General features: G+C 42.9%; 1 protein-coding gene across 6 annotated transcripts in view; it reads right to left on the bottom strand.

Annotated features, from left to right (window-relative positions):
- The window catches only part of LOC110522805 (liprin-beta-1), a 74,736-nt gene that overhangs the window by 6,012 nt on the left and 55,979 nt on the right, over positions 1 to 12,745 (bottom strand). For all 6 annotated transcript variants that reach the window (XM_021601257.3, XM_021601258.3, XM_090230828.1 and 3 more), the window contains 3 exons: positions 12,591 to 12,702; positions 12,213 to 12,301; positions 1,080 to 1,202 (listed from right to left, as the gene is read on the bottom strand). In XM_021601257.3, the coding sequence (XP_021456932.3) occupies positions 1,080 to 1,202; positions 12,213 to 12,301; positions 12,591 to 12,702 (324 nt within the window). The remainder of the gene's footprint in view (positions 1 to 1,079; positions 1,203 to 12,212; positions 12,302 to 12,590; positions 12,703 to 12,745) is intronic.

Raw genomic sequence — 12,745 nt, 5'->3', positions numbered from 1 at the left:
CTGGAGAGAAGTGGCTTCTTTGCTGCCCTTTTTGACACCGGGCCATCTGAATCAACTTTAGGAGACGGTCCTGGCGCATGTTGGACTTTCTTGGGCTCCCTGAAGCCTTCTTCACATCAATTGAACCGCTCTCCTTGAAGTTCTTGATAATCTGACAAATGGTTGATTTAGGTGCAATCTTACTGGAAGCAATATCCTTGCCTGTGAAGCCCTTTTCTTGCAAATAAACTATGACGGCACGTGTTTCCTTGCAGGTAACCATATTTGACACAGGAAGAACAATGATTCCAAGCACCACCCTCCTTTTGAAGCTTCCAGTCTGTTATTCAAACTCAATCAGCATGATAGAGTGATCTCCAGCCTTGTCCTCGTCAACACTCACACCTGTGTTAACGAGAGAATCACTGACATGATGTCAGCTTGTCCTTTTGTGGCAGGGCTGATATGCAGTGGAAATGTTTTTGGGGGATTCAGTTCATTTGCATGGCAAAGAGGGACTTTGCAAATAATTGCAATTCATCTGATCATTATTCATAACATTCTGGAGTATATGCTAATTGCCATCATACAAACTGAGGCAGCAGACGTTGTGAAAATTCATATTTGTGTAATTTTCAAAACTTTTGGCCACGACTGTACAGATGAAATGCTTGAATTCGCTAAACTGCTCAGAGGGGAGTTTCTCCAACAGGAGCTCAACATGTTTATTGTCCGTCAAGCACAACATTGAAAGGAAAATATAAGTTGGCCGCCCCATGCATTCACCAACAGGAATAAGGAAGACTAGAGGGAGAAACTACTGCTTAAACAGTCAAGGGTGCTAATGAGCAAAGTGAAGACAGGTGAGGTGAGTGGCAATGGAGGGACGTGTCCAGAGGTTATGGGTGAGGACATGAGCCTTCACAACAGTAACAGTAGCATTGACAATGTATCATGTATCCCTGGAACCAGGGTTGTGTTCATTAGGGCCCACACCAGAAAACAATTTAAAACAACGGAAAGCAACAATAAGCCCTGTTTCAGTCAGTTGTCTTGCGTTTGTTGCCTAATGAAAACGACCAGTGTTCCAGTGGCCTAACCTCATCGGAGGGCCGTCGGCGCAGGCAGTTGGGCTCGTAGTTGTTGAGGCGTAGCACCTGGATGGCTCTTTTGATGCTGAGGTGGTGGAGCACACTGCCCACCTTCAGAGACAACAGGTCATCCTAACAGAGGACACACAGGAACAAGAATGTTAAGAGTAATATGTCAGGTCAGACGGAAAAAGCCGTCAGGAGCACTCAGGTTGAGTTAGTGATGAGTTTTTCATTAAGCAAAGAAAAAACCTACTACCCAGCAGGTAAAGTCATATAATCTGATGAGATTCTATTTGGTTGTCTTGACCAAAGTAATATCAAGATAATACAGCTTTTTTCCCCAATCGCGTTGCTGCTATTTTCACAAGTATGCAGTGAATTCTCAAAACTCTAGTACAAAATGCCAAACTGGTAACACTTGTAACGCAGTAAGTCTTATATTCAAAATATAGGTATGTGAAATACAATGAGAACAGTTTGATTTAAATCACTGAAACAATATCTTCTCAATTTACTTGTTTTAACAACCAGTTAATCCAATAGCAAATAAAGTATATGCTACAGTACTGTAAATGATAGTACATTACACTGTTTTCACAGTATGCAATACACCCATCAAAATGGACTGGAAATATAATTTCTATCCCATGTGTAATCAAAGGTGTGGTCATTAAGGACATCTTTCACAATCATTGATGCAAAAAAAAAATGTATGTATTTATCAGATACACAGTGAACAAAACATCAAGAGCACCTTCCTTATATTGAGATGTCCTTTGGGTGGTGGACCATTCAAATCAAATTGTATGTCACATGCGCCAAATACAGTGAAATGCTTACTTACAAGCCCTTAACCAACAATGCTTGAAGAAGTTAAGATTTTAAAATAAGTGTTCAAGTAAAAAAATAGATAATAAAAGTAACAAATAATTAAAACAGCAGCAGCAAAATAACAAGCAAGGCAAAATACAGGTGGTACCGGTACAGAGTCAATGTGCGGGGGCACCGGTTAGTTGAGGTAATATCTACATGTAGGAAGTTACTAAAGTGACTCTGCATTCATTATAAACAGAGATTAGCAGCAGAGTAAGAGAGGCGTCTGAGTAGCCCTTGGATTAGCTGTTCAGGAGTCTTATGGCTTGGGGGTAGAAGCTGTTAAGAAGCCTTTTGGACCTCGACTTGGCGCTCCGGTACCGTTTGTCGTGTTGTAGCTGAGAGAACAGTCTATGACTAGGGTGCCAGGAGTCTGACAATTTTTAGGGCCTTCCTCTGACACAGAGGTCCTTTTGAGGATGAGGACCCATGCCAAATCGTTTCAGTCTCCTGAGGGGGAAATAGGCTTTGTTGTGCCCTCTTCATGACTGTCTGGGTGTGTTTGGACCCTGATAGTTTGTTGGTAATGTGGACACCAAGGAACTTGAAGCTCTCAACCTGTTCCACGACAGCCCCGTCAATGACAAAATTGGGTGTGCTCGGTCCTCCTTTTCCTATAGTCAACAATCATCTCCTTCGTCTTGATCACATTGAGGGAGAGGTTGTCCTGGCACCACAAGACCATGTCTCTGACCTCCTCCTTATAGGCTGTCTCATCGTTGATCAGGCTGTTGTTTGCCGAAACTTGATGGTGTTGGAGTCGTGCCTGGCAATGCAGTTATGAGTGAACAGGGAGTACAGGAGAGGACTGAGCACCCACCCCTGAGGGGCCCCCGTGTTGAGGATCAGCATGGCGGATGTGTTGTTCTCTACTCTTACCACCTGTGGCGGCCTGTTAGGAAGTCCAAGATCCAGTTGCAGAGGGAGGTGTTTAGTCCCAGGGTCCTTAGCTTAGTGATGAGCTAAGAGGGCACTATGGTGTTTAACGCTGAGCTGTAGTCAATTAACAGCATTCTCACATTCAGTTGAAGTCAGAAGTTTACATAGACATTACGCAAATACATTAAACTCAATTTTTCACAATTCCTGACATTTAATCCTCGTAAAAATTCCCTGTCTTAGGTCAGTTAGGATCACCACTTTATTTTGAGAATGTGAAATGTCAGAATAATAGTAGAGAGAATTACTTATTTGAGCTTTTATTTCTTTCATCACATTCCCAGTGGGTCAGACGTTTACATACACAATTAGTATTTGGTAGCATTGCCTTTAAATTGTTTAACTTGGGTCAAACGTTTCGGGTAGCCTTCCACAAGCTTCCCACAATAAGTTGGGTGAATTTTGGCCCATTTCTCCTGACAAAGCTAGTGTAACGGAGTCAGGTTTGTAGGCCTCCTTGCTCGCACACACTTTTTCAGTTCTGCCCACAAATTTATAGGATTGAGGTCAGGGCTTAGTGATGGCCACTCCAATACCTTGACTTTGTTGTCCTTAAGACATTTTGCCAAAACTTTGGAAGAATGCTTGGGGTCATTGTCCATTTGGAAGACCCATTTGTAACCAAGCTTAAACTTCCTGACTGATGTCTTGAGATGTTGCTTCAATATATCCACAATTCTCCTACCTCACGATGCCATCTATTTTGTGAAGTGCACTAGTCCCTCCTGAAGCAAAGCACCCCCACAACATGATGCTGCCACCCCCGTGCGTCACGATTGGGATGGTGTTCTTCAGCTTGCAAGCACCCCCCTTTTTCCTCCAAACATAACGATGGTCATTATGGCCAAACAATTATATTTTTGTTCATCAGACAAGATTACATTTCTCAAAAAACAATGATATTTGTCCCCATGTGCAGTTGCAAACCGTAGTCTGGCTTTTTTATGCCGGTTTTGGAGCAGTGGCTTCTTCCTTGCCGAGCGGCCTTCCAGGTTATGTCGATATAGGACTGGTTTTACTGTGGATACAGAGACTTTTGTACCCGTTTCCTCCAGCATCTTCACAAGGTCCTTTGCTTTTATGGGATTGATTTTGCACTTTTCGCACCAAAGATAGTTAATATCTAGGAGACAGAACGCGTCTCCTTCCTGAGCGGTATGAGGGCTGCGTGGTCCCATGGTCTTTATACTTTTGTACTATTGTTTGTACAGATGAATGTGGTACCTTCAGGTATTTGGAAATTGCTCTCAAGGATGAACCAGACTGGTGGGGGTCTACAATGTTGTTTCTGAGGTCTTGGCTGATTTATTTTGATTTTCCCATGATGTCAAGCAAAGATGCACTGAGTTTGAAGGTAGGCCTTGAACATACATCCACAGGTAAACCTACAATTGACTCAAATTATGTCAATTAGCCTATCAGAAGCTTCTAAAACCATGACATCATTTTCTGGATTTTTCCAAGCTGTTTAAAGGCACTGTCAACTTAGTATATGTAAACTTCTGACCCACTGGAATTGTGATACAATGAATTAATTAAGTTAAATAATCTGTCTGTAAACAATTGTTAGAAAAATTACTTAGGACATCTACTTTGTGCATGACACAACTGACTTGCCAAAACTATAGTTTGTTAACAAGAAATTTGTGGAGTGGTTGAAAAACAAGTTTTAATGACTCCAACCTAAGTGTATGTAAACTTCTGACTTCAACTGTATGTGTTCCTTGCAGTGTGGAGTGCAATAGAGATTGCATCATCTGTGGATCTGTTGGGACGGTATGCAACTGGAGTGGTTCTAGAGTTTCTGCGATAATGGTGTTAATGTGAGCCATGACCTGCCTTTCAAAGCACTTCATGGCTACAGATGTGAGTGCTACGGGTCAGTAGTAATTTAGGTAGGTTACCTTAGTGTTCTTGGGTACAGGGACTACGGTGGTCTGCTTGAAACATGTTGGTATTACAGACTCAGTAAGTTTAAAACTGATTTGAGTTTCCCTGCATTAAAGTCCCCGGCCACTAGAAGCACCGCCTCTTGATGAGTGATTTCTTATTTTTTATTTATTTTTTATTTGCTTATAGCCGTATACAGCTCATTGAGTGCGGTCTTAGGGACAGTATCGGTGTGTGGTGGTATATAGACAACTACGAAAAAAATAGATGTACACTCTTGGTCGATAGTGTGGTCTACAGCTTATCATAAGATACTCTACCTCAGGTAGAGGCCTGCTGTTCCATCCTGCCGAAAAAGCTTAAAACCCACCAGTTGTATGTTAATCATGCTGTCGTTCAGCCACGACTCAGTGAAATATATTACAGTTTTTAATGTCCCGTTGGTAGTATATATGTGCTCGTAGTTCATCTATTTTATTATTGATTGATTGTAAGTTGGCTAATAGAACTGATGGTAAAGGTCAATTACCCTCTCAGCGACATATCCTTACAAGGCACCCGGACCGTCGTCCACGATTCCTCCGTCTTTTCCTCCTGCGAATGATGGGGATGAGGGCCTTGTCGGGTGTCTGGAGTAAATCCCTTCCATCAGACTCGTTGAAGAAGAAAAATGCATCCAGTACGGGGTGAGTAATCGCTGCCCTGATATCAAGAAGCTCTTTTTGGTCATAAGACACGGTGGCAGAAACATTATGTACCAAATAAGTCACAAATAACGCGAAAAAACATGCACAATTGGTTACGGATCGTAAAACGGCGGCCATCTCCTTCGGCGCCATTCTTGATACACACGGGAAACTGTTGAGCGTGAAAAACCCAGCAACAAATTAAACAAATGAAAGGAATGAAAGAAACTTAACGTTTAGCAGGCACTAGTTTGCATCAAGCACTAACTCTACTCTCAGCCATAGGTTCTCATCGACATTGCAGTCAATGTCCTCATTGTTCATTCGCCTGGTGAAAAACCTGTTGGCATGACGAATCCAAGCCTGACATTGGTCTGGATTGATGTCATCGCATGCCTCACCCATGGCTTGGAGGAGAGTCGCATGCTAATACAGATGGCAATCATACACCTACCTGTATTGTAATCACGCATTGTATTGGACTCACTGTTGTCCCATTGGATAAAAGCATCTTTTAAGTAAATGGCACATTTTACAGTAATAAAGTACTGTATTGGCCAATTACATTTTAGTAAAGCAGTGTAAACCCCCCATCAAAAAGGCCCCAGCAACTCCATTTTGGAAACATGTTTACTGTACACACACACAGTTATTACACACACAGTACCTTCAGGAAAGTATTCAGACTTTTTCCACATTGTTAGGTTACAGCCTTATTCTCATCAATCTACACACAATACCCCATAATGACAAATAAAAAAAGAGAAGATTAATAAATATCACATTTACGGAAGTATTCAGACCCTTTACTCAGTACTTTTTGAAGCACCTTTGGCAGCAATTACAGCCTTGAGTCTTCTTGGGTGTGACACTACAAGCTTGGCACAACTGTATTTGGGGAGTTTCTCTCATTCTTCTCTGCAGATCCTCTCAAGCTCTGTCAGGTTGGTGCACAGCTATTTTTAGGTCTCTCCAGAGATGTTTGTTCAGGTTCAAGTCCGGAGTCTGGCTGGGCCACCCGAAGCCACTCCTGCGTTGTCTTGGCTGTGTGCTTAGGGTCGTTGTCCTGTTGGAAGGTGAACCCTGGCCCCAGCCTGAGCGCTCTGGAGCAGATTTTCATCAAGGATCTCTCTGGTACTTTGCTCCGTTCATCTTTGCCTCGATCCTAACTAGTCTCCAAGTCCCTGCCACTAGAAAAAACACCACAGAATATTGCTGGTGGTGACCAAGCTTCACCGTAGGGATGGTGCCAGGTTTCCTCCAGACGTGACGCTTGGCATTCAGGCCAAAGAGTTCATTCTTGGTTTCATCAGACTAGAGAATCTTGTTTCTTTAGGTGCCTTTTGGAAAATTCCAAGCAGGCTGTCATGTAACTTTTACTGAGGAGTTGCTTCCGTCTGGCCACTCTACAATAAAGGCCTGATTGGTGGTGTCCTGCAGAGATGGTTGTCCTTCTGGAAGGTTCTTATCTCCACAGAGGAACCTTAGAGCTCTGTCAGAGTGCACATTGAGTTCTTGGTCACCTCCCTGACCAAGACCCTTCTCTCCCGATTGCTCTAGGAAGAGTCTTGGTGGTTCCAAACTTGTATTGACGGTGGTGCTGGTTGTCCTTGCTCGCTGTAACTAAGAAAGTAATACATGGTACTAGGAGTGGAAATCATGCTTTTTTCTGTGAATGTTGGAGTTTATGTAAGTGCAATGGATATAATCAAGCCACCAGAGGCTTTGAACCTGGATGGGAATGTGGATGTGAATTGAAAAACATTTCGGCAGGGTTTTTTTCTGTATACGTGTGCCATTGGAGTTACGAAGGAGCCGGATGAATGTAAAGTTGCTATTTTTCTTACTATAGCGGGTACCCAGGCAATCAATATATTCAATACCTTCACGTTTGCAAATGAGGAGGATAAAGACGAGTTCACGGAGGAACTGGATCAGTTTGATGCATATTGTTCACCTAAGAAGAATGAGACATATGAATGTTGTGTTTCACTGTCGTATACAACAGCAAGGTGAAAAGTTTGGCGTCTTTCTTACTGATTTGAAATTAAAAGCACAGACGTGTCATTTTGTAGACCTAACCTCATCTATGCTTCAAGATAAGACTGTGTTTGGTATAAATGACTCTAGAGTTATAGAAAGATTTCTGAGGGAAAGTGAGTTACATTTGGACACTGTAGTAAAAATATATATGTCAGGCGAATGCAATTGCATATTAAAACCTTTAGCTCCACACCAGCAAGCACTGCTATGGAGGTGGAAAGCGCAGCAGTGGATATTATAGATAAGGACACAAGGGGGCGCTATGAGCAAAGGAGCCACAAGCAATACGACTTTGATCAAAGGATTCACAAGCAATATGAATCTAACAGGTGTGGCACCAGGCACCAGAACAGGAAGTGTCCTGCCTTTGTGACATTTCACTACAAAATGTGTATTGCAAAGGACAAGTATGGGGGACAAAATGTTCACACTATTGAAATGGAGGAGAATGAACAAAGTGATTTGTTTGTGGGCACTGTGAGGACACAAGGGGGCGCATGGAGGATGGGCAAGAACCATCACAGGTCCATACTATAGCTAGTGACCATTGGGTTGTACCACTAGTGGTCAATGGTACAATTTTGAACTTAAAGCTGGATACAGGAGCTAAAGTCAACCTAATTAATATGAGGTATGTTTATGAGTTAAAGCACAAACCAGTCATCATGCAAAAGGCTGTGGCGCTCAAAGCGTACAATGGCCAAGCAATTGAGACTAAAGTTTTGTGTCGGCTAACTGTAAAGCGAAAAACAAGAAGCCACACACACTTATGTTTGTGATTGTACCAGAGGGGCATGATTCTCTCTTGGGAAATACAGCATGTGAGTCGTTGAGACTGGTTAAGCGAGCGTACACCATTAATGACTGACTGGCTGCACAGTGTTCAACGGGTGACAAGTCATCAAAATGGTGAGGAGATTGGCAAAGATATTCGGATGTGTTCACAGGATTTGGAGAAGTACCTCTCCTTCACTCGATTACCCTCACAGAGAATGCCAAGCCAGTGATTCATGCACCGCACAGAGTACCTGGTGCCACTACGGAAGGATCTAAAGGAGGAGTTGGGAAGAATGGTGAAACTCGATGTGCTCGTGAAAACAGAGGAGCCAACCAACTGGGTCAATTTCATGGTGTTGTTCGGAAAAGGAATGGCGATCTGAGAGTGTGTATGGACCCCGAAGACCTTAATAAATGTATCAAAAGGAGCATTTTAAGATTCTTAAGAGGGATGAGATAGTGTGTGAAATGGCTGGCACACATTATTTCTCCAAGTTGGATGCTTCAAATGGATTCTGGCAGGTGAGGTTGGATGCAGCCAGCACCAAGTTTTGTACAGTCAATACCCCCTTTGGAAGATATTCCTTTAAGAGGTTACCTGTTGGCATAAGTTCTGCCCCTGAGCTCTTTCACAAGAACATGGAAAGGGTCATTGAAGGGTTAGAGGGAGTTTGTGTGTGTGTGTGGATGATTTTCTGGTCTGGGGGTCCACTATTCAGGAACAAAATGAGCGGTTGGAAAATAATCTGCAGAGGGTTCAGAAGCATGGTTTGAAGCTAAAATCAGGCTAAATGTCAGTTTTGTGTGAAGCAAATCACATTTCTTGGGGATAGGCTATCATTGGAGGGTGTGCAGTCTGATCATACCAAGGTCAATGCGGCGAGGAAGATGGCTAATCCCACAGATAGGAAAGACATTCAGCAGGTTTTTGGGTATGGTCAATTATTTGGGAAAGTTTGTACCAAATCTGTCAGCTAAAACAATGAACTTAAGGACACTCCTTCAGGACAAGACAGAGTTCTCGTGGAACAGAGAACATGAAAGAGAGTGGAACAATGTAAAGAACATTTTGGCAGAATAGCAAGTGCTAACTTTTCTCGAACCTGACAAGGCTTACTAAGGTGACCATGGACGCCTCCATCAAGGTGTGTGGAAGCCTGTGGCCCGTTCTTTGACTGATGCCGAGAAGTGTTGTGCTCAAATAGAAAAGGAGCGCCTAGGGTTGGTCGTAAGAAGTTCCACTGTTACATTTACAGCTTAAAGGTGATTCTAGAAACAGACCGTGAACCCCTTATTCCAATCTCTCAAAACAATCTGAATGGCATGCCTCCTCGTCTTCGAAGGATGTTGATTAGATTGCAACGCTATGATTTTGTTCTAACCAATGTGCCTGGGTCAACTTGAGAGGGCATCTGCTACCACTAAAGGGCTCCATCTGTGGTGGCCCAAATCAGACTCAATCAGGAGTCTATGGAGGAAGAGGTTTCCTTGCATGTGGATATGGTCATGGAGTCACTTCCTGTTCCAGAGCAGCAACGACAGAGAATTGTTTTAGAGATGACAACAGATCCCATTCTTTGCAAGGTGATCCATAATCTGGAAAATGGCTATCAAAAAGGCTCTTGTAAGCAGAGCTGTCAGTGGTCAATTGTGTGCTGTTGAAGAATAACAGAATGGTGATACCTACTTTAATGCAACAAGAGATGATAAAGAGAGTACATGAAGGACAGCTGGGAGCTGAGAAATGTAAGTGAAGGGCCAGAGAGTCCCTTTATTGACCAAATATAAATTCTGACATTGAGCAAATGGTGGGAAATTGTGAGACATCTCAAATTTCATTAGACAGCCTAAGGAGCCCATGGTTATGGGAGAGGTACCCACCACAGCCTGTGAAAAGGTTGGAGTCGACTTGTTTCACTGCAATGGTAAGGACTATTTGTTGACTATCGACTACTTGTCAAATTACCCTGAAATTGCACTCTTGTCCAGCACAACAGCAAAGACTGTCATTTTGCACTTGAAATAATGTTTTGCTAGGCATGGTATTCCCCCTAGTGGTTGTTTCTGATAATGCACCTCAGTTTGCTTGCAGTGAGTTTTAGATGTTTGCAGAGCATTATGAGTTCAGACATATAACCTCTAGTCCGCTATATCCTAAAAATAATGGGAAGGCTGAAAAAAGGTGTGCAAATTGTGAAGAGACTCTTAAAATATCAGCACACAGTGGGACTGATCAATACTTGGCTATATTGTCTTACAGAACAGCGCCCTTGGAATGTGGCCGGTCACCTGCAGAAATCTTAAAATGGGACGCAAGTTGCGTTCCAGGTTGCCTAGTTTCTGCCTGAATGACTGCCCATTAGGTGTGAATGATAGGGCCCTACAGCTGAAGGCAAGACACAAATTCTACTATAACAAAACTGCTAGAGAGTTGTTACCGTTGGCAGCTCAGGATGTGGTACGAATCCGGGATCCGAATTTATGGGATAAAAAGGATACTGGTTGCGCCTTGATCATATACAGTCAGGACAGAAGATGGGTCTGTGTATCGGCGCAACAGACAAAACCTTTTGAGAACACAGGAGACGTTTGAGGACACCGGCATACTGCCACTGGACTCCAAAGAATGGAGAACAAGTGGGGATGTGACAGAAGGTACTAGGAGTGGCCAGAAGCTTCAGACACAGAGCCTTAGAACCTGCGCAGGTCTGAGAGGGCCAGCAGGCCTCCAGAAAGACTGAATGTTCAGTGGCGATGTTTAATGGACTCAAACACTGACTCATTGAGTTGTTGAGGTTTGTTTTGATATGTTCATGATTGACTATTGGAAAACAGAGAAGAATTGATATTTGTGAATTGGCATTACTTGTTGATGAAATGTGTACGTTTGTATATAAAAAAAAAAAAAACAGATGAAGAAAAAAAAAAAAAATGTATTGATGGGGTTCTGAGTGATGGTTTATGACACTCTTATGACACCTGCGGTATATGTGAGGCAATGGTGGAATAACATTACAACCCGTTAACTATGATTGACGGTGCTGGTTGTCCTTGCTCGCTGTAACTAACAAAGTAATACACAAACTTCTTCCATTTAAGAATGATGGAGGCCACTGTGTTCTTGGGGACCTTCAATGCTCCAGAAATGTTTTGGTTATCCTTCCCCAGATCTGTGCCTTGACACAATCCTGTCTCGGAGCTCTATGGACAATTCCTTCGACCTCATGGCTTGGTTTTTGCTCTAACATGCGCTGTCAACTGTGGGACCTTATATAGACAGGTGTGTGCCTTTCCAAATCATGCCCGATCAACCGAATTTACCACAGGTGGACACCAATAAAGTTGTAGAAACATCAAGGATGATCAATGGAAACAGGATGCACCTGAGCTCAATTTTCAGTCTAATTGCAAAGGGTCTGAATACTTATGCAAATAAGGTCATTTTTGTTTATTATTCATACATTTGCAAAAGAAAATAAAAACCTGTTTTCTCTTTGTCATTATGGGGTATTGGGTGTAGATTGCTGAGGATTTTTTAGATTTATTTAATCACTTTTAGGATAAGGTTGTAACGTAACAAAATGTGGAAAATTCAATGGGTCTGAATACTTCCCGAAGGCACTGTACTTGTGAGAATTGCACGAAAGCAATGGAAAAAAACAAATAGTAGTGTGGTGCATGGCAAGTGTTTTTGTGAGCGGTCTTATATCAAGGCATTGTGTAGTGATTGCGTCCAGAGGGTAAGACTATGCCTTCTCCAGTGTTACTAATCCACGCTGTTCAGCCTAATGTGAACTAGCAGTGTGATCATTATGCCCAGAGACATACGACATATATCTCTATCTGTGGCTCTGATCAGACCCATGCATGGCCTGAGGACAGGAATATTGGTGGGTGTGTGTGTGCGCGAGCATCAGTCGGTCTGACTCACTACTGTCATATAGTGCAGCATGCGGCCGTCCACCCTCCCTTCATCGAACTGGGTCTTATACTGAGGCAGGCCAATGTCATCCAGCCATCCTGAGGAAGGAGACGAGAGAGGGGGAGAGAAGGCGAGAGAGGGGGAGAGAAGGCGAGAGAGGGCAAGAAAGAGAGTGAGATTTGCCAACCTGCCAGTCAATTTTGCCATCAGAAATCAAACAATCAAACTTGCATTTTGAGAGCACTTGAATCACATTTATAACTAGTAAATTGGATTACAATTAATTCAAAACGCCCACCATATAATTTAGACAACATGAGATGACGTAAGGCATAGTAAAACCCCAGTATAAAACCTTGACCCCATACTGGCAGTTCATCTACTCACTGGTCACCCAGTTGTAGTCCAGTTTGCCCTTATTGTCATCCTCCTCAGAGCCCAGAGCCTGCAGGGCCAGTTGGAGCTTCTTCCTGTGCAGAGGGTGTTTGATGCCCAGCTCCTAAACACACACGTACGTGCAAATGCGCACACAGAGATAACAA

Source organism: Oncorhynchus mykiss, chromosome 1, assembly GCF_057628025.1.
Source record: "Oncorhynchus mykiss isolate SJ-2025 chromosome 1, ASM5762802v1, whole genome shotgun sequence".
In the NCBI taxonomy this organism is placed as follows: domain Eukaryota; kingdom Metazoa; phylum Chordata; class Actinopteri; order Salmoniformes; family Salmonidae; genus Oncorhynchus; species Oncorhynchus mykiss.
Note: the sequence above shows the minus strand (reverse complement) of the source record. Positions and strands in the feature narration are given on the sequence as shown.